Source organism: Macaca fascicularis, chromosome 2 (genome assembly GCF_037993035.2).
Source record: "Macaca fascicularis isolate 582-1 chromosome 2, T2T-MFA8v1.1".
Lineage (NCBI taxonomy): Eukaryota > Metazoa > Chordata > Mammalia > Primates > Cercopithecidae > Macaca > Macaca fascicularis.
Genome location: NC_088376.1, coordinates 104,394,303 through 104,416,680, shown reverse-complemented (window position 1 = coordinate 104,416,680; position 22,378 = coordinate 104,394,303). Strand labels below are relative to the sequence as shown.

At 40.7% G+C, this 22,378-nt stretch overlaps 1 protein-coding gene across 16 annotated transcripts in view; it reads left to right on the top strand.

Annotated features, from left to right (window-relative positions):
- ULK4 (unc-51 like kinase 4) overlaps window positions 1-22,378 on the top strand; it is a 701,729-nt gene that overhangs the window by 377,995 nt on the left and 301,356 nt on the right. For 12 of the 16 annotated variants that reach the window (XM_074031785.1, XM_074031786.1, XM_065540412.2 and 9 more), the window contains one exon: window positions 12,930-13,035. The exons of the other annotated variants lie outside the window; for them this stretch is intronic. In XM_074031785.1, coding sequence (XP_073887886.1) covers window positions 12,930-13,035 — 106 coding nt within the window. The remainder of the gene's footprint in view (window positions 1-12,929; window positions 13,036-22,378) is intronic. 16 annotated transcript variants of the gene reach the window in all.

The following is a 22,378-nucleotide window of genomic DNA, read 5'->3' as shown; positions in this document are numbered from 1 at the left end:
CTACTTATGTGTAGGGTCTGTGGGTTTATTAATCCCTTCTTCCAAACCTTTTCTCACCACAGGACTCCTTAATCGACATTTCCTGTGATTGTTTAGCACAACATTTTGGACCCAAATTTATTAATTTATTGACCTACATTAATACTGCTCACTTTATGCTTGTATCTAGAGTTTCTTCTAATTCTAGTTAATAAAAATATGCCAGTAAAGACAAAAAAGATTATTTGAGAGGTGAAATATTCCTGGAATCATTTTATCCTGTTGCAACCATTAATTCTTCAAGATGGTATAGCGTGTGTCATTATGTGCCAAAAATGAGCTTATTGAATGTTCCAAAGTGAGTAAACAAATATAATGGTTATTTTCTAAGTAGAGTCTAAGAAAAGGAAAGCTGATTGCCTTCAGTTATGGAAATTGGGAACAGAAGTGTGATCATGCATAAAATACCAAGTTCTGCAAATTCCAGGGTGAGTGACAAAGATCCAGGTTGCCTTTTGCTGCTGATTTTTAAGCATATCATAAATGTACATGCTTGCAGTTCTAAGTTACCTGCTTAGAATATTCTATTGGAAAACGGTGCTCTTGGCCTAAAATTTCAACCCTGACTGTAAGATGACTATCACCTCTTTAGAGATAGCCTTCTGCTGCAAAAACTGAAAAATTCTATTAGATCCAAAAAGTGCTGCTGGCCTGAGGGTCAGCATGCATTATGTTGGGGTATTCCCATTTGCTCCAGAATAGTCTATTCATCACTTGCTGTTCAGGAGTAAGAGCTGACCTACCACAGGTGTTAAGGGCAACCAAATATGCAGCTCCAGGGAGCAGTGTTTATACAGTGTTACTCCAGTGTGGGCAAACATTGTATCTGTTTAAAGTTATATCCTTGAATCTCCTCTTGGCCTTTTGACTGAGATCAAGTATAAAATTACACCTTTGACTCTATAAGCCCTGATGTGATTTTTAGGTAAATAATTGTGAGGTAATAGGAAAGGAAGATGCACTTTTAAGTCCTGACCCTCCTCTTTATATTCCTTTCAGAGATTCAATTGCTTTGTCTTTAAAATTAAAGGATTGAAAAACAATTGAGCTCTTGGAGCTAGAGAATAGAAGGGTGGTTACCAGAGACTGGGAAGGGTAGTGGGAGGTTGGAGGGGAGGTGGGGATGGTTAATGGGTGGGGGCAAGAATGGATAAGACTTAGTATTTGATAACAGGGTGAATATAGTCAATAATAATTGTACATTTTTAAAAAAGTATAATTGGATTATTTGTGACACAAAGGATAAATACTTGAGGTGGTGGATACCCCCATTTCCCCTGATGTGATTATTATGCATTGCATGCCTGTATCAAAACGTCTCGTATGTTCCATAAATATATACACCTCTTATGTATTCAAAAAAATTAAAAATTAAAAAATTAAAGGATTGAACTACAAAGGTCTGTAAGATTCTTCCAAGGTCTAGTAGCTTATTTTCTTGCTTTGCTTTAGGCTTTCCAGCTGGTTTGAGGCAGGCCAAGGCTTAGAACTGGACTCGGCCCAGTTTTTTTTCTGCTATACCACACTACACTTTTACATTCTTTAAAACTTTGGCTTTAAGTAAACTTCTAGTCAATTCCCACTGAAATATTTTTTCCTGCAGGATTTACTAGTACCTCTTCGAAACTGGACTGCGAGTACCAACACTTGGTAAACTCCTATTAGGAAAAATTTGTGCACTCCCACAGAAAAAGACAATTGAATTTCAAATTGAAAATTGCCTTGTGATAATTGTGTGTAATTAATCTTTCCATTCATTTTCGCTTGACATTTTCTTTCTTTAGGATGGGACACCTTGTAAGCAGTTATCTTTTGCAGAGAATCCTATTAAAATTGTTTCATGAAAATGTGTTTCCATGCCAATGCAAATGCTTCATGAGTGATTGACCAGGGTTTAGCGTGCATGTGAGAGATTTTTGTGTATTTTACTTAAAGTAAAAAAATCTGAATTTATCACTTTTTGCAAACATTATTCAAAAGTGAATATAAATTGATTGAAAGCATTTTGGGAAAGGCCTTTTTTATCCTTTTGTAGTTCTACTTCACACCATTACTTAGCAAATTTTAGGTGCTCAATAAATGTTTTTCAGTTGCTTAACTGAAGGCAGTTTCTAGTCACTGACTAGTTAATTTCTTGAAGGAGGCTCTCACACTGTCTGTGCCTTCTCTAGCTGTATTTACCCAAGCAACTTTGAGCAGGACTGTTTTTTCATTAATTTTTCAGAGACCACTGTGTACCAGGGACTGCACGTAGGCACTGCGGACCCGATTAAAAGTCCCAGTCCTGGCCGGGCATGGTGGCTCAAGCCTGTAGTCCCTGCACTTTGGGAGGCCGAGACGGGTGGATGACGAGGTCAGGAGATCAAGACCATCCTGGCTAACACGATGAAACCCCGTCTCTACTAAAAAATACAAAAAAACTAGCTGGGCGAGGTGGCGGGCGCCTGTAGTCCCAGCTACTTGGGAGGCTGAGGCAGGAGAATGGCGTAAACCCGGGAGGCAGAGCTTGCAGTGAGCCGAGATCCAGCCCCTGTACTCCAGCCTGGGCGACAGAGCGAGACTCCATCTCAAAAAAAAAAAAAAAAAAAGTCCCAGTCCTGCCCTCAAGACACTCAGCATTGGGTGAGGGATGGGATTAACAAGTAATTAAGACAGTCACTGTATACTTGATGGCCACAGTGATGGCAGGCAGGCACAGAAAGTGAGGAAAACAGTCTTCAACCCAAGGCAGCCTTCCCCACAGACACCAGCTTCAGGAAACAACATCTGGCCTGCATTTTTAAGAGTGACCTTAGTTTGCTAGGACTTTGTTATTGCTATTTTCATTGCTATTTTTACTTTTGAACAGTGGCAGGGATGTGAGGAGAAGACTAAAGGAGTCATATGTCTGGATGTGTTCTAGTTCTTCATTTGTCCTCCCTACTTTGGGCTGGTCATTAGCTCAGATATTGTGTTGTGTGGCAGATTGGCCTCTCTTTCAACACTACAGGCAGATACATAAAAGGGGCACAGTCCATCCCCAGGGAGCTGGTCCTGGCAGCTTCCCTTTGGCTCCACTGCCAGGGTTCTCCTGCCTGAGCAGCATTGGCTCTGGCCCACTGCTCCTGCCTTGAGGCATAGGGCCGCATTGAGAGCCAAGAGGATGGAAGCTTCCTGCTAGAAGCCTAAATAACATGAAAGGGTAGGGCTAGGAAGGCCAAGTGACACAATTAACCTGCCAGAAGGGCATTCACAGCGCACTGCCATTGGTGTTGAATGAGGACTGGAATTCTAAAGACAAGCTCAGCATACTGATTGGCAAATGGTACTAGTTGATCCAAATACTCCCTTCTGTGCTAGCTGGAATGTATCGCTAATCATAACTTGTATTTGCTGCTGCTAGAGGGCCTCTACAGTATCTGTCAGTCAAATTTAAAAATAATTTTAAATTGCCTTCTCTCATGTCTTTGATCAGAAAGGTGGAGGAAGCCTTCAAATGATGATGCCCCACATAAAAAAAGGGGCTTAACTCTATATCTCCAGACTCCTGGGGCGACAGCACCATACATTTTTGGCTACCGAGGGGAGAAAAGCAGGCTTCAGTGTTCTTCCTCTGCCTCCTCAGCCCCTGTCAGAGCCTGCTCAACCCCTAGAAGCCCTGACCACCTTGGCAGAGGGGCTGTTTACCTGATGCACAACTAGCAGAGCAAATGCCCACGGGCAGTTACCCCAGCACCTTCACCCTACCCCAAGCATTCCCCCCATGGACCCCTAAATCCTGGTTTTTCTGCCTAAGAAATCCACGTACATTATTTATGAGGTAAAAGACTGAATTAATTTTAAATTGGCTTGTGCCCTTTCAGTTTAACTCAACTTGTTCCCTTTCCTGTTTCTTAGCCCTAGGGGTCCATATTTGGTTCAAAAACTCATAAGAATGTTTCCCACATCATAATGCTGGATTGAAAGCACGGGAGTAACAACATCCCTGCATCTGCTGTCCCACGAGTTTTGTGGCCTCCCCTCCTTTCAGGGCTTTAAATCCAACCAGGGCTGTGGACAGAAACTGGACTGTGGTAGCAATGACCTTGGGCCTACTGTAAGCCAATATTCCCTGTGTTGGCCTACAGCCTTCCAGATTTAAGCCCCACAGCTGGAGATAGAGTCTCTGCCACTTTAGAAAGACGAGTCTGGGGCCGGGCACAGTGGCTCACACCTGTAATCCCAACACTGTCGGAGGCCGACGCGGGCAGATCACGAGGTCAGGAGATCGAGATCATCCTGGCTAACACGGTGAAGCCCCGTCTCTACTAAAAAAAAAAAAAAAAAATATATATATATATATATAAAATTAGCTGGGTGTGGTGGCATGCGCCTGTAGTCGCAGCTACTCGAGAGACTGAGGCAGGAGAATGGTGTGAACCCAGGAGGCGGAGCTTGCAGTGAGCCGAGATCGCGCCACTGCACTCCAGCCTGGGAGACAGAGCAAGACTCTGTCTCAAAAAAAAAAAAAAAAGAGGAGTCTGGTAGCAGTAATGGAAGTGAGGCTGGAAGTTGAGACACCCATTAGAAGACTGTGGTCCCTGCTAAGGATGCCAATTGCGTGATGTTAAGCAGGTAAATGGGAATGGAGAGCAGAGGATAGATGCAAGAGGGGCTCAAGGGAGATTCGAGGGGACTTTGTGGCTGACTAGATGAGGGAGACACTAGGGAGGCCGTAGTCCCGATGATTCTAAGGTTTGTGGCTGATGACTGGGCAAGCTGTGGGACCTCCAATAGAAAGAGGAAAAGAAAGGAAAGTGTGAAAGCAAAGGGAGATGAACTCAATTTAGATTCCATTGAGTTTGTTTGTTTTTGTTTTTGTTTGTTTGTTTTTGAGACGGAGTTTCGCTCTTGTTTCCCAGGCTGCAGTGCAATGGCTCAATCTCAGCTCACTGCAACCTCTGCCTTTTGAGTTCAAGCAGTTCTCTTGCCTCAGCCTCCCAAGTAGCTGGGATTATAGGCATGCGCCACCACACCTGGCTAATTTTGTATTAGTAGAGATGGGGTTTCACCATGTCTGGTTTAAGCTGCCTGTGACACAGCCTTGTGAAAAGTCATCAGTAATATGGAAATGTGTCCTCTTGCCCTCAAACATATTTATTTCACTTGAATACTCTGAAGACTTTTCTGAGCTTGGGTCTCAGAGCTCTAGGAATCTAGCCAGGTGTGAGAATGTTTGTGACAGAAAGTGACTGGATGCACCAGTACATCCTGGCACAGCACTTTGGTGCCATTGTACATGGAGTACACGATAGACTGCTGTTCTCTAGAGCAACAGCAAATTTGTTTTCTGAAATGTAGTTTAAGCATGTGTTGAATAGGATGTCATATGTGTTTCTAAGAGATTGTAGATGCTGTGTGCACAACACGTGTGTGCTTTGCTCTTCATTCTCTCTGTGGTTTCTCATCCCTACGATTAGTTGTAGTCCTTTAATTAGCTGTTAATTCATTGTTAAATTCTGGCCTGAACCAAAGGCAAAAGAGAGTGACCATGGTTCACTGTTACTTTTAGTTGTTAAAGGTATTTTCTACCTTGACTATTTAGATCCTCACCAAACTTTTAATTCAGACATCTGAAGTCTTTCAGTGGCATTTACATTGTCAAATACCAGAGTAAAGTAGAATGCCCTGTCTACAGTGAAACTGCTTTGGAAAGGCTGGTCATTTTTTACTAGTGTTTCCTTGCTGTGTCCTTGGTATTTCAGAGCTGTCCTCTTTAAGCACTGAAGCAATTAGTTTTGAGAAGGCTGATTCTTCAGGGTCCAGTGCTCTCCTGCCTTTCATTTGCTGAAACTGTACATTTTAATGAAGTTGTTTCATCTATGTTGCCAAACACTAGAATTTTGCTGCTTTAATTCTAATTATCTCTACTGGCAAATGCTATGTTTTATTAGAGCCCTCAAGTGTTTTGTTTATTAAATGTCCATACACTGGTATTAGGCACATAAATTAGCTCAGCTGGGCTTATGGATTACGGATGAAGGAGTTGAATATTTTCGTCATGTTAAAGTGTAGTGGGATTGCCTTTTGTGGGCTCTCAACGATGCCATCTTCTGCGAGTCACTTCCTTTTTCCCCCAGCAGTCAGTGTGAACACAAGTGTCTGAATAATGTGACTATTGATAGTGGCCCTAGTATGTATTTTTATTTTGTGCTCATTCTTTCCTTTCCTGTAATTGCCTAATACCCACATCATGCTTCTTGGGTTATACTTTTTTTTTTTTTTGAGATAGAATCTTGCTCTGTCGCCCAGGCTGGAGTGCAGTGGCGCGATCTCGGCCCACTGCAAGCTCCACCTCCTGGGTTCATGACGTTCTCCTGCCTTAGCGTCCCGAGTGACTGGGACTACGGGCACCTACCACCATGCCTGGCTGATTTCTTTTTTTGTACTTTTAGTAGAGACGGGGTTTCACCATGTTAGCCAGGGTAGTCTCAATCTCCTGACCTTGTGATCCGCCCGCCTTGGCCTCCCAAAGTGCTGGGATTACAGGCGTGTGGGTTATACATCTTACAGTGTAGTGAAAAACATTGAGGGCGCTTATGAAGCCAGAAGATCGCAGTGGTGGGGGGAGGGGACAGGGAACGTTGCGGAATGAAAGGGAGGATAAGCATCACCATTACAGCCCCAGATTAGTGTTTCTCAGATTTTCACCCCACTCTAGACTTCTTTCAGTTTCTCCCAGGTAACACTGTGGGTCCACAGGTGGTGTTGGTTAACCTGGAGTGTGCTGAACGGCCTGGGTGGCCCTGGCACTCTGCCCTCCTCTGATCACTAGGCAATGCTTCATGGTGATTAGGGGCAAGGCTTCTGCCATCCCATAGGCCAAATCCCAGCTTCACCAATGAAGAGTTTGGCAAGTTACACTTGACTTCACTAACATTCCATTCTTAGTGATAAAAACAGTAGGACGATAGCCCCTTCCATGTTTTTGTAAGGGTTGAATGAGATGATGTAGGTGAAGTGGAGTACCGGACATGGCACGTAGTAAGTTCTCAATACATTATCAGTGCTGTCTTGGCCCAGCTCGGGCCCATGTGGCAACTCTGCTTGTAACTGGGCCCCTGACCCTGTCCCAAAAGCCTTGTTGCAGGTCTTCACCTGCTTTCATCTCTCCTTGCATGTATCAGGGCACCAAAAGTATAGACTCCTTGCTTTATTAATGAGCTGTGAGGATTGAAAAAATATATATATCAAGATTTTACCTAATTTCCTGTATTGCTCTTTTACCCTGGGATTCAGTCTTAAATTTGGAGGAGTGGGAGGGGCTCTCCCAGAGGAGCATCTAATGATGAAATAGTCTTTAGTCAGAATCATCCCTCCCCTCCAACTCTGACCTATGGTCTTTGAACGAAACATGCGCGCCCTTGTCTCTTTCCACCAATCTTTCAGTTATACCCAAGAAGAAGTTGAGCCCCACATGTTCACTCTCAAGTTTTCTCTTTTCATATATTCCTCTCCTCTGACTTTAAGAGGCAAATGTAATGTTTTTCAATGCACAGTTTACCCCCGTAAGCTAATATGATTGCGAACAAGAAAAAAACCTTATTAAAGTTGCTAAGATAAATGAAATAGCACAGTTTGATACAAGTTAATAGAAGTATGCTTAATTCACATTTACACCTTCTCAACTGCCCTTTGCATGGGTTTAGCATTCTTTCTGGGGAAATGATGCTCTAGACCAGAGCAGCAGCTCTCTTAGTTCACCTAGAGAACCGTGTCATCAGCTTGAGCAGAAGCAATTACTGTGCTCTCAAGGTCTCCCTCCACTGCACTATGTAAGAAGGCATATATACCTATAAGAGGGAAGAGCAAGTAAAGATAATTCTGTAATATAATTTTTATAAAGCCCTTACTTTATTCTGAGCAAAGTTTATGATCTATGGATAGTTTATAAACCAACAAAGATAATAAAGAAAACAGTGTTTTTTAATAACGTCTAGAACAGAAGTGGAACCGTTTCCTCCAGGCTGGTTATGGGATTATTCATCTCTTTTTTTATTCTGTGCATCAGATATTTTTTTCCTAAGTACTCCTAGTAATAATGTTAGTGGGGAAGTTTGATAGAGTGTACCTTAGTTTTATACCCCTCTGCAGATTGAGTAGTGGGGCAGGCAGAGGCCTTTATTCTGCAGTGACTCTGGGACCTGCAGGAAGGGGGCCCCAGGACCTGATTGACTGGGATCTGATTCTGTGTTCTTAGCATCTAGGGTGAGTTAGCTTTTGTACTGAAGGAAGTACCTATATCAACAAGTGGCACTCACTCATGAGTACAGGAAAAGCTGAGGTATTGGCTTCAGAATGAGCAAAGTTATTGCCAAGGGTATTGTAGGAAATGTGCATTTAGTTACAAAAATGTGTATCTCAAAGAAACAATAGTTTTATTTCTGGTAAGACTGACCTATATTTGCTGACAGATGAGTCTTTCAACAAGGAGCAGTATGTGTCATTTTACCAAATGGGACCAAAAATAAAAGATTTATTAGCTTCACTTTCTTCACAAGAACAGGTTTTCTATGTATCGTTAGTTATTTTATCACGAGTAACATGTAGTGTCATCTTGGTGCTTATTAATCACCCTTTCCTTCCAACCAACTGTAAGAATAATTAGATGAAATTGGTGGCAGACCATCGCTTCCACATTAATCTTCTTAAGCTGGTGTCAGTGAAACATTCAAACATTAACATTCACTGCAAAAGTGCTCTTAAGCGTGTGTTTCTGAAGTTCAAAATTTCTAGTCATCAGTATTTGGAAAGCAAACACTTTGTCTTGTGTTAAACAATGGCATACATGGCAAAACCTATATGAAATCAAGTGGCTCTCATCAGTGGGAGGTACAAATCTGCTGAGAAAGCAGTTTCAGAGCCAGGTTCAGTGTGGGTATTTTTGTAAGCCTTGGATACCACCTGTCCAATCAAGAGATTCCTGGATTCTCTGCTTCATGTTCTCTCTCTGATACCCAGGCCATTAGAAGCCTCACCATCTAGAAGATCATGGGGCAGAGGAAAAGACAGAATGATGAAGCTGTCACTGGCTCTTAATGCTTCTGCCCGTGTGAGTTTAATTGACCAAAGCAAGTATCATTTTTATCACTAGTGTCATTTTCCAAGCAGGCAGGGAAATGCCATTCTACCGTATACCTAGGAGAGATAAGTGGGAAATTTGTTAGTCATTCGTAATGACTAACTCAAAAAAAAGTAGGGTAGTCATTAAAATGGAAAGCTGGTTTGTTGAAAAGTCTGATATCATCTATAGATAAAGCTTTGGTGAGTCTGATCAACAAGAGAGAGGACGCCGTGTAAAAGGCATCATAAATAGGGTCCAGGGAAGTTTTGTGAAGGTGTAATAGAATGCTTTGTAGGATTTTATTACAACATGTTTGAAAATCTAGATGTTGTAGATGGTTTTCTAGGGAAATAGAAATAACCACATTGGTTCAAGATGTTGTAGATGCCTGAGTAGAAGTGTTTTGTTTTTCCGTTTCTTTTTAAGTTCTATTGGTATGATATTGTGAAGTATATATTTGATCTTCTCCCCTGTTTCCTAGCATATAACTCCTAAAATCCTTAGAAACTCTGTCTTCAGGTGCTGTCATTTTGTATGCTAATGAGTTGATGGCTGGCATCCCCTACGATAGCTTCAGGATGGTGGCTTGTCACCTGAAAGACCAAGGCAACATTAGAGGGCTGAAAACTTTCAGTCGCAATCCCCAACCTCTGGGGAGGCGAGAGGGGCTGAGGTTAGGTTGATCATTTATGGCCAGTGATATAATCAGTCTTGCCTATGTAACAGAGCTTCCATAAAAACCCCAAAGGACCTATAACAGAACCCCAAAGTTCAGAGAACTTCCACATAGCTGAATATGTACAGGTTGCTGGAGGGTGGTGTGCCCAGGGAAGACACAGAAGCTCCATAGCTCTTCTCCCATACCTTGCACTATGCATCTCTCCATCCATGTCTTTAATATCCTTTATAGTAAAATGGTAAATGTGTTTTCCTGAATTCTGTGAGCTGCTCTAGTAAATTAATTGAACCCAAAGAGGGAATCACGGGAACCCCAACTTGATGCTGGTGGGTCAGAAGTTCCAGAGCCCCAGACTTGCGATGACTGTCAGAATAAGGGAGGAGGGCGTAGCCTTGTGGGACTGAGCCCTCGCCCTATGGGGTCTGATACTATTTCCAGGTAGATGGTATGGAGTTGAATCAGAGAACACTCAGCTTGTGTCAGCTGCAGAATCGATTGTTTGCTTCATGTGTGGGGAAAATCCCCACGCATTTGGTCACAGAAGTCTCCTGTGTTGATTATTACTGAGTGAGAGAAGAGAAAAAGCACTTTGAATTTATGTGTGTTTTTCCACACAACTGGTAGAAATGTATGGAGGCTAGTTGCTTGTATGAGTGAGTTCTACCAGATCTCCTAGAAACACATATTAGATGCACAATAAATATTTTTGGAATAAAATGGATGGACAAGGTTAGCATGAGATTGATACTAAAATCAGAAGAGGGTGTCACTCATCAGTCAGTATCACTTATGAACATAGATGCAACAATCCTAAAGAAACTTAGCTGACAGAGTCTAGAAGTATATTAAGAGAATAAACACGTGTCTACGTCTTCAAATCTTTGCTCAGATGTCATTTTCTGAAGGAGCTATGCTTTGCTTGCTCTAGCATTGCAGCTTCCCCTGCAGCACTCCAAGCCAACTTGTCCTGTTCCCTATTTTCTCTCATAGCGTATCTCACCTTCTAACATATCTTGTAGTTGTTTGTTATGTTATTTATCGTCTTCTCCTCGTGGTACAAGGTAAACACCATAAGGGCAGGGCTTTTCTTCTGTTTTGTTCACTGATACAAGCCAACTACCTAGAATAGTTGGCACTTAGTATTTGTTGCAAAAATAAATAATCCTGAATATAAAATAAGGATCCTTGATTGGATTCCGGAAGAGAAAAGGCCATCAGTGGAAAACTGGTGCCACTTGAATAGTCTGTAGCTGAGTTATTAATATCTGTAAATTTCTTAGTTTTGATGAATATAACATGTTTAGGGTAAGATGTTAACATGAGGGAAAACTGGGTGATGGGTATATGGAAGCTCTCTGTACTATCTTTGAAACTCTTCTATAAAGCTTAAGTTATTGAAAAAGAAAAGCTTATTAAAATGAATTAAGAGATACCAAGAGGCTTCAGCATTTAAAAAGTAAAATAAAATTTCTGTTAAATGCCAGGCACGGTGGCTTACGCCTGTAATCCGAGCACTTTGGGAGGCTGAGGTGGATGGATCACGAGGTCAAGAGATCGAGACCATCCTGGCCAACACAGTCAAACCCTGTCTCTACTAAAAATACAAAAAACAAAAACAAAAACAAAAACAAAAACACAAATTAGCTGGGCATGATGGCACACACCTGTAGTCCCAGCTACTCGGGAGGCTGAGGCAGGAGACTCGCTTGAACCCGGGAGGTGGAGGTTCAGTGAGCCGAGATCACACCACTGCACTCCAGCCTGGCGACAGAGCAAGATTTCGTCTCAAAAAATTAAAAAAAAAAAAAAATTCTGTTAAATGACACCTTCTCAATGAGTCTTACCCTGACCACCCAATTTCAAATCATGTGCAGCCCCACTGCTGCCCTCTCAACTTCGCTTCCCTGCTCTGCCTTTTTCTTTTTTGCCAGAGTACTCTGCTATCTTCTAATACATTATACAGTTCACTTATTTATTATGCTTTTTGTTGTCTATTTACGTGAGGATAGGGGACTTTGTTCACTAGCATACCTCAAGTGCCTACTATAGTGCCTGGCACAAAATAGCTATACGTTAAAAAACAACCCCACAGCAAACCATATGTTTCTCTGTGGGTGAGGGGTGGAGAAAGTGAATATGAAAAGGTCTAGATTAAGCCTACTAATTAATATGCTTGTTGCTTTTCAGAGTTGGATTAGTTGTTGGCAGAATAGTCATGGTGAATGGGCACAGGACTTAGAGCGGGGCAAGCTAGACTCCTGGGAGTCCTCACTCTCAGTAGGTACTTATAGGACCCTGAGAGTGAGGAGTACTACCTTACATTTTGCACCCTGTGTGTCTCTCTTGCCTCATCCTAGTTCCAGACTGCAAAGACTGCCTCTTTAGTTTTGAATTATATGAAATTTAATAATTTCAATTATAATCTGTGTTAATTGCTTAATTTTAAAAAATATTCACAGCAATGAAAAAGGGAACAAAAGCAAAGCAAGTTGTTTGTAAGACCCTTTAAAAATTACAAAGAAATGATTCTGCCTTTAAAATGAGAAATTAAGACTAAAGAATAACTCATTTTCCATTCTCTTTAGGACCTAAGTTACTCCCTCCTGTATGATGCTAAGTGTTGAGGAAAGCAAAATTCACAATTCACTCTTTTAGGTCCAAATGTAGCTTATTGCACTGAAGCAGTAATATAATAAATCAGATCAAATGTACTAAAGTGGGAAAATATCAGTGCCAGCATAATGTTGAAACTGCAGAAATATTTGCTTGAAGTAGTTCTCTTTTGTGATCTCAAATTCATCTTCAGGCATGGTCTTCTGAGTTCTACATATTTGAATTCCTTTGTCACCCACCTAAAGCATGGAGGACCATGTGTTGTCTCTCAGCTCATGGGCAGGGGAGTCCGTACTGCAGCACTGGTGTCTGAGTGATTTACCTTCCCTCCCAGCTCACTTAGCTCACTGATGGGATTTGTCTTAACACAGAAGGATGTGCTTCATTAAAGTGCAAAAAGGCTATCATTTAACCTTGTGCAAAGAATGAAGCAATGGAGATCATTTGCTCATTTGTCTTTATGATGATGTAATTGTATTTCTGTATGGTTATGTTGGGAATTATGATCTATTGCAGGAACATCAGGAGAGCATTCTGGGTAATACCATGCAAAGTGTGATTGCGTTACTCAACAATCTAGTTGCCTGCAAAGATTCGAATATGAAACTACTTTATGAACAAGGTAAATGCTTCATAGAATTACTCTCTGATTGAGTTTTGCCTATTTGTACATTTTTTCATCTTAGCGTGGAGTCTAGAAATACCATTTAAAGTTGATGAGTCAAAATAGATAAGAATTTTTAAGTAATATCACTGGCAAAATTTGGAAGTGTGGGATGGTTTCTCTAAGATAATTCATTCTCTTAATGGCATAAAGTCAATAGGCACTGCTTAAAGATGACAAACCAAGAAATAGAAGTGTACTCATAGTATTTAGACTGATTGCTGTCTGTATTCATCTGTTTTCTGTTGCTATAACGGAATAACTGAGACTGAGTAATTTAAAATAAAAAGAAATATATTTTGTACAGTTCTGGATGCTGAGAAGTCCAAGATTGAGGGGCTGCATGTCGTGAGGGCCATCTTGCTATTGGAGACTCTTTGCAGAGTCCAAAGGCAGTGTAGGACATCACAGGGTGAAGGAGCTGAGCTTGCTAGCTCAGGTTTCTTTTCCTCCTCTTATGAAGTGACTAATATCCCATCCTAATGATCTCATCTAATCTTAACTACTTCTCAGAGTTCTCACCTCTCAAATACCATAGTTGGATTTCCCATCCTCTTAATGTCATTATAATGGGGATTAAGGGTCAGCATGAGATTTGGAGTGTACAAACATTTGAACAGTAAGACTGCCAATCAAAATAAAAACAGATATGACCAAAAGCACCTTGGAAAATGAGACTAGGTGTGTTGACAGTGGTTTACTTTATATCTTATGCACGTCTGTACTGTTACAATTCTAAAAATCATGTACAGTCATGCATTGCATAACTACAGCAGTGTGTTCTGCGATATACATCATTAGGCAGTTTTATCATTGTGTGAACACCATAGCATGTACTTACACAAATCTAGATGGCATAGCCTACTATACACGTAGGCTGTATGGTATGTATGGCCTGTTGTCCCTAGGCTACAAACATGTAGTGAATACTGTAGTCACTCGTAACACAGAGGTGTAAGTATTTGTATATTTAAACATATAAGTATTGTGTATTTAAACATAGAAGAGATGTGGTAAACATATGATATACAAGATAAAACATGATACACCTATATAGGGCACTTACTATGGATGAAGCTTGTGGGACTGAAAGTTGCCCTGAGGGAGTCTGTGTTTGGGTGGTGAGTGAATGTGAAGGCCTAGGATGTTGCTGTACACTACTGTAGACTTTATAAACCCTGTACACTTAGGCTACACTCGATTTATTTAAAAAAAAAAAAAAAAAACTTTACTGACTGAGTGCAGTGGCTCATGCTTGTAATCCCAGAACTCTGGGAGGCCAAGGCTGGCAGATCACCTGAGGTCAGAAGTTTGAGGCCAGCCAGGCCAACTTGGTGAAACCCCATCTCTACTAAACATACAAAAATTAGCCAGGTGTGGTGACGGGCAACTGTAGTCCCAGCTACTTGGGAGGCTGAGGCAAGAGAATCACTTGAAGTGGGGAGGTGGAGATTGCAGTGAGCCAGGATTGCACCACTACACTCCAGCCTGGGGGGACAAGAGTGAGACTCCATCTCAAAAAAAAAAAAAAAAAAAGAAAGAAACATCCCTGTCTGACAGCTCCGAAGAGAGCAGTGGTTCTCCCAGCACGGTGTTTGAACTCTGAGAACAGACAGACTGCCTCCTCAAGTGGGTCCCTGAACCCCGTGTAGCCTAACTGGGAGACACCTCCCAGTAGGGACTGACAGACACCTCATACAGGCGGGTGCCCCTCTGGGATGAAGCTTCCAGAGGAAGGATCAGGCAGAAATATTTGCTGTTCTACAACATTTGCTGTTCTGCAGCCTCTGCTGTTGATACCCAGGCAAACAGGGTCTGGAGTGGACCTCCAGCAAACTCCAGCAGACCTGCAGCTGAGGGACCTGACTGTAAGAAGGAAAACTAACAAACAGAAAGGAATAGCATCAAGATCAACAAAAAGGACATCTACACCACAACCCCATCTGTAGGTCACCAACATCAAAAACACAAAGTAGATAAAACCACAAAGATGGGGAGAAACCAGAGCAGAAAAGCTGAAAATTCTAAAAGCCAGAGTGCCTCTTCTCCTCCAAAAGATCACAGCTCCTCTCCAGCAACAGAACAAAGCTGTATGGAGAATGACTTTGATGAGTTGACTGAAGTAGGCTTCAAAAACTCGGTAATAATAAACTTCTCTGAGCTAAAGGAGCATGTTCTAACTCATTGCAAGGAAGCTAAAAACCTTGAAAAAATGTTAGACGAATGGCTAACTAGAATAAGCAGTGTAGAGAAGACCTTAAATGACCTGATGGAGCTGAAAACCATGGCACGAGAACTTCGTGACGCATGCACGAACTTCAATAACCAATTCAATCAAGTGGAAGAAAGGGGATTAGTGATTGAAGGTCAAATTAATGAAATAAAGTGAGAAGACAAGTTTAGAGAAAAAAGAGTAAAAAGAAATGAACAAAGCCTCCAAGAAATATGGGACTATGGGAAAAGACCAAATCTACGTTTGATTGGTGTACCTAAAAGTGATGGGGAGAATGGAACCAAGTTGGAAAACACTCTTCAGGATATTATCCAGGAGAACTTCCCCAACCTAGCAAGGCAGGCCAACATTCAAATTCAGGAAATACAGAGAACACCACAAAGATACTCCTCTAGAAGAACAACCCCAAGACACATAATTGTCAGATTCACCAATGTTGAAATGAAGGAAAAAATGTTAAGGGCAGCCAGAGAGAAAGGTCGGGTTACCCACAAAGAGAAGCCCATAAAACTAACAGCAGATCTTTTGGCAGAAACCCTACAAGCCAGAAGAGAGTGGGGGCCAGTATTCAACCTTCTTAAAGAAAACAATTTTCAACCCAGAATTTCATATACGGCTAAACTAAGTTTTATAAGTGAAGGAGAAATAAAATCCTTTACAGACAAACAAATGCTGAGAGATTTTGTGACTACCAGGCCTGCCTTACAACAAGAGCTGCTGAAGGAAGCACTAAACATGGAAACAAACAACTAGTACCAACCACTGCAAAAACATGCCAAATTGTAAAGACCATCAATGCCATGAAGAAATTGCATCAAGTAATGGGCAAAATAACCAGCTAACATAATAATGACAGGATCAAATTCACACATCACAATATTAACCTTAAATGTAAATGGGCTAAATGCTCCAATTAAAAGACATAGACTGGCAAATTGGATAAAGAATCAAGACCCGTCAGTGTGCTGTATTCAGGAGACCCATCTCACATGCAGAGACACACATAGGCTCAAAAAAAAAGGGATGGAGGAAAATCTACCAAGCAAATGAAAAGCAAAAAAAAAGCAGGGATTGCAATCCTACTCTCTGATGAAACAGACTTTAAACCAACAAAGATAAAAAGAGACAAGGCCATTACATAATGGCAAAGGGATCAATTCAACAAGAAGAGCTAACCATCGTAAATATATATGCGTCCAATACAGGATCACCCAGATTCATAAAGCAAGTCCTTAGAGACCTACAAAGAGACTTAGACTCCCACACAATAATTGGAGACTTTAACACCCCATTGTCAATATTAGACAGATCAACGAGACAGAAGGTTAACAAGGGTATACAGGACTTGAACTCAGCTCTGCACCAAGCAGACCTAATAGACATCTACAGAACTCTCCACCCCAAATCAACAGAATATACATTCTCCTCAGCACTACATCACACTTATTCTAAAACTGACCACATAATTGGAAGTAAAGCACTCCTCAGCAAATGTAAAAGAACAGAAATCACAACAAACTGTCTCTTAGACCACAGTGCAATCAAACTAGAACTCAGGATTAAGAAACTCACTCAGAACTGCTCAACTACGTTGAAACTGAACAACCTGCTCCTGAATGACTACTGGGTAAATAACAAATGAGGCAGACATAAAGATGTTCTTTGAAACCAGTGAGAAGAAAGACACAACGTACCAGAATCTCTGGGACACATTTAAAGCAGTGTTTAAAGGAAAGTTTATAGCACTAAATACCCACAACAGAAAGCAGGAAAGATCTAAAATCAACACCCTAACATCACACTTAAAAGCACTAGAGAAGCAAGAGCAAAGACATTCAAAAACTAGCAGAAGGCAAGAAATAACTAAGAGCAGAGCAGAACTGAAAGAGATAGAGAAACACAAAACACTTCAAAAAACGAATGAATCCAGGAGCTGGTTTTTTGAAAAGATCAACAACTTAATAGACAACTAGCAAGATTAATATAGAAGAAAAGAGAGAATAATCAAATAGACACAATAAAAATGATAAAGGGGGATATCACCACTGAACCCACAGAAACACAAGCTACCGTCAGAGAATACTATAAACACCTCTATGCAAATAAACTAGAAAATCTAGAAGAAATGGATAAATTCATGGACACTACACCCTTCCAAGACTAAACCAGGAAGAAGTTGAATCTCTGAATATAACAATACCAGGCTCTGAAATGGAGGCAATAATTAGTAGCCTACCAACCAAAAAAAGTCCAGGGCAAGATGAATTCACAGCTGAATTCTACCAGAGAGGTACAAAGAGGAGCCGGTAACATTCCTTCTGAAACTATTCCAATCAATAAAAAGAGGGAATTCTCCCTAACTCATTTTATGAGGCCAGCATCATCCCGATACCAAAACTTGGCAGAGACACAACAGAAAAAGAAAATTACAGGCCAAAGGTGAACATTGATGTAAAAATCCTCAATAAAATCCTGGCAAACCAAATCCAGCAGCACATCAAAAAGCTTATCTACCATGATCAAGTGGGCTTCATCCCTGGGATACAAGGCTGGTTCAGCATACACAAATCAATAAGCGTAATCCATCACATAAATAGAACCAATGACAAAAACCACATGATTATCTCAATAGATACAGAAAAGGCCTTCGACAAGATTGAACAGACCTTTATGCTAAAAACTCAATAAACTAGATATTGAAGGAATGTATCTCTAAATAATAAGAGCTATTTATGACAAACCCACAGCCAATATCATATTGAATGGGCAAAAACTGGAAGCATTCTCTTTGAAAACCGGCACAAGACAAGGATGCCCGCTCTCACCACTCCTATTCAACATAGTGTTTGAAGTTCCAGCCAGGGCAATCAGGCAAGAGAAAAAAATAAAGGGTATTCATTAGGAAAAGAGGAAATAAAATCATCCCTGTTTGTAGATGACATGATTGTATATTTAGAAAACCCCGTTGTCTCAGTCCAAAATCTCCTTAACCTGATAAACAACTTCAGCAAAGTCTCAGGATACAAAATCAATGTACAAAAATCACAAGCATTCCTATACACCAATGATAGACAAACAGAGAACCAAATCATGAGTGAACTCCCATTCACAGTTGCTACAAAAAGAATAAAATACCTAGGAATCCAACTTACAAGGGATGTGAAGGACTTCTTCAAGGAGAACTACAAACCACTGTTCAACGAAATAAAAGAGGACACAAAGGGAAAAGCATTCCATGCTCATGGATAGGAAGAATCAATATTGTGGAAATGGCCCTACTATCCAAGGTAATTTATAGATTCAGTGCCATCCCCATCAAACTACCAATGTCTTTCTTCCTCAAAATTGGAGAAAACTACTTTAAAGTTCATACGGAATCAAAAAAGAGCCCGCATTGCCAAAATAATCCAAAGCAAAAAGAACAAAGCTGGAGGCATCACGCTACCTGACTTCAAATTATACTACAAGGCTACAGTAACCAAAACAGCATGATACTGGCACCAAAACAGATATATAGACCAATGGAACAGAACAGAGGCTTCAGAAATAATACCACACATCTACAACCATCTGATCTTTGACAAACCTGACAAAAGCAATGGGGAAAGGGTTTCCTATTTAATAAATGGTGCTGGGAAAACTGGCTAGCCATATGTAGAAAGCTGAAACTGGATCCCTTCCTTACACTTTATAGAAAAACTAATTCAAGATGGATTAAAGACTTAAATGTTAGACCTAAAACCATAAAAACCCTAGAAGAAAACCTAGGCAATACCATTCAGGACATAGGCATGGGCAAAGACTTCATGATTAAAACACCAAAAGCAATGGCAACAAAAGCCAGGATAGACAAATGGGATCTAATTAAACTAAAGAGCTTCTGCAAAAGAAACTACCATCAGAGTGAATAGGCAAGTACAGAATGGGAGAAAATCTTTGCAATCTACCCATCTGACAAAGGGCTAATATCCAGAATCCACAAAAGAAGTTAAACAAATTTACAAGAAATAAAACAACCCCATCAAAAAGTGGGCAAAGAATATGAACAGACACTTCTCAAAAGAAGACATTTATGCAGCCAACAACACATGAAAAAAATGCTCATCATCACTGGCCATCAGAGAAATGCAAATCAAAACCACAATAAGGTACCATCTCATACAAGTTAGAATGGTGATCATTTAAAAATCAGCAAACAAAAGGTGCTGGAGAGGATGTTGAGAAATAGGAACGCTTTTACACTGTTGGTGGGAGTGTAAATTAGTTCAACCATTGTGGAAGACAGTGTGGCAATGCCTCAAGGATCTAGAACTAGAAATACCATTTGACCCAGTGATCCCATTACTGGGTATATACCCAAAGGATTATAAATCATGCTGCTATAAAGACACATGCACACGTATGTTTATTGCGGCATTATTCACAATAGCAAAGACTTGGAACCAACCTAAATGTCCATCAATGATAGACTGGATTAAGAAAATGTGGCACATATACACCATGGAATACTGTGCAGCCATAAAAAGGGATGAGTTCATGTCTTTTGCAGGGACATGGATGAAGCTGGAAACCATTATTCTTAGCAAACTATCACAAGAACAGAAAACCAAACCCCACATGTTCTCACTCATAGGTGGGAATTGAACAATGAGAACACCTGGACACAGGGTGGGGAACATCATGCACTGGGGCATGTTGGGGGGTGGGGAGCTGGGGGAGGGATGGTATTAAGAGAAATACCTAATGTAAATGACGAGTCGATGGGTGCAACAAACCAGCATGGCACATGTATACCTATGTATCAGCCCTGCCTGTTGTGCACATGTACCCTAGAATCTAAAGTACATTTTAAAAAGTTTTTTCTTTGTTCCATAGGAAATTAGCTTACTATAACTTTTAAACTTCATAACTTAAAAAACCTTTTCTATTTGTTGACTCTTTTGTAATAACACTTAGCTTGGAACACAAGGACATGGTATAGCTTTATGTCCTTATTCTATAAGCTTTGTTTTGTTGTTGTTGTTGTTTTTATTGTTTTGTTTTTTTGAGACAGAGTCCCACTCTGTTGCCCTGGCTGGAGTGCAGTTAGGCGATCACGGCCCACTGCAGCCTGAACTCCCTGGGCTCAGGTAGGAGGCTACCTCAGCCTCTCTAGCAGCTGAGACTACAGGCGCATGCCACCATGCCCAGCTAATTAGTTAGTTAATTTATTTTATTTTATTTTATTTTATTTTTTTTAAATTTATTTATTATTATTATACTTTAAGTTGTAGGGTACATGTGCATAACGTGCAGGTTTGTTACATATGTATACTTGTGCCATGTTGGTGTGCTGCACCGATCAACTCGTCATTTACATCAGGTATAACTCCCAGTGCAATCCCTCCCCCCTCCCCCCTCCCCATGATAGGCCCCTGTGTGTGATGTTCCCCTTCCTGAGTCCAAATGATCTCATTGTTCAGTTCCCACCTATGAGTGAGAACATGCGGTGTTTGGTTTTCTGTTCTTGTGATAGTTTGCTAAGAATGATGGTTTCCAGCTGCATCCATGTCCCTACAAAGGACACAAACTCATCCTTTTTGATGGCTGCATAGTATTCCATGGTGTATATGTGTCACATTTTCTTAATCCAATCTGTCACTGATGGACATTTGGGTTGATTCCAAGTCTTTGCTATTGTGAATAGTGCTGCAATAAACATACGTGTGCATGTGTCTTTATAGCAGCATAATTTATAATCCTTTGGGTATATACCCAGTAATGGGATGGCTGGGTCGTATGGTACATCTAGTTCTAGATCCTTGAGGAATCGCCATACTGTTTTCCATAATGGTTGAACTAGTTTACAATCCCACCAACAGTGTAAAAGTGTTCCTATTTCTCCACATCCTCTCCAGCACCTGTTGTTTCCTGACTTTTTAATGATCGCCATTCTACCTGGTGTGAGATGGTATCTCATTGTGGTTTTGATTTGCATTTCTCTGATGGCCAGTGATGATGAGCATTTTTTCATGTGTCTGTTGGCTGTATGAATGTCTTCTTTTGAGAAATGTCTGTTCATATCCTTTGCCCACTTTTTGATGGGGTTGTTTGTTTTTTCTTGTAAATTTGTTTGAGTTCTTTGTAGGTTCTGGATATTAGCCCTTTGTCAGATGAGTAGATTGCAAAAATTTTCTCCCATTCTGTAGGTTGCCTGTTCACTCTGATGGTAGTTTCTTTTGCTGTGCAGAAGCTCTTTAGTTTAATGAGATCCCATTTGTCAATTTTGGCTTTTGCTGCCGTTGCTTTTGGTGTTTTAGACATGAAGTCTTTGCCCATGCCTATGTCCTGAATGGTACTACCTAGGTTTTCCTCTAGGATTTTTATGGTATTAGGTCTAACATTTAAGTCTCTAATCCATCTTGAATTAATTTTCGTATAAGGAGTAAGGAAAGGATCCAGTTTCAGCTTTCTACTTATGGCTAGCCAATTTTCCCAGCACCATTTATTAAATAGGGAATCCTTTCCCCATTTCTTGTTTCTCTCAGGTTTGTCAAAGATCAGATGGCTGTAGATGTGTGGTATTATTTCTGAGGACTCTGTTCTGTTCCATTGGTCTATATCTCTGTTTTGGTACCAGTACCATGCTGTTTTGGTTACTGTAGCCTTGTAGTATAGTTTGAAGAAAGGTAGCATGATGCCTCCAGCTTTGTTCTTTTGACTTAGGATTGTCTTGGAGATGCGGGCTCTTTTTTGGTTCCATATGAACTTTAAAGCAGTTTTTTCCAATTCTGTGAAGAAACTCATTGGTAGCTTGATGGGGATGGCATTGAATCTATAAATTACCTTGGGCAGTATGGCCATTTTCACGATATTGATTCTTCCTATCCATGAGCATGGTATGTTCTTCCATTTGTTTGTGTCCTCTTTTATTTCACTGAGCAGTGGTTTGTAGTTCTCCTTGAAGAGGTCCTTTACATCCCTTGTAAGTTGGATTCCTAGGTATTTGATTCTCTTTGAAGCAATTGTGAATGGAAGTTCATTCCTGATTTGGCTCTCTGTTTGTCTGTTACTGATGTATAAGAATGC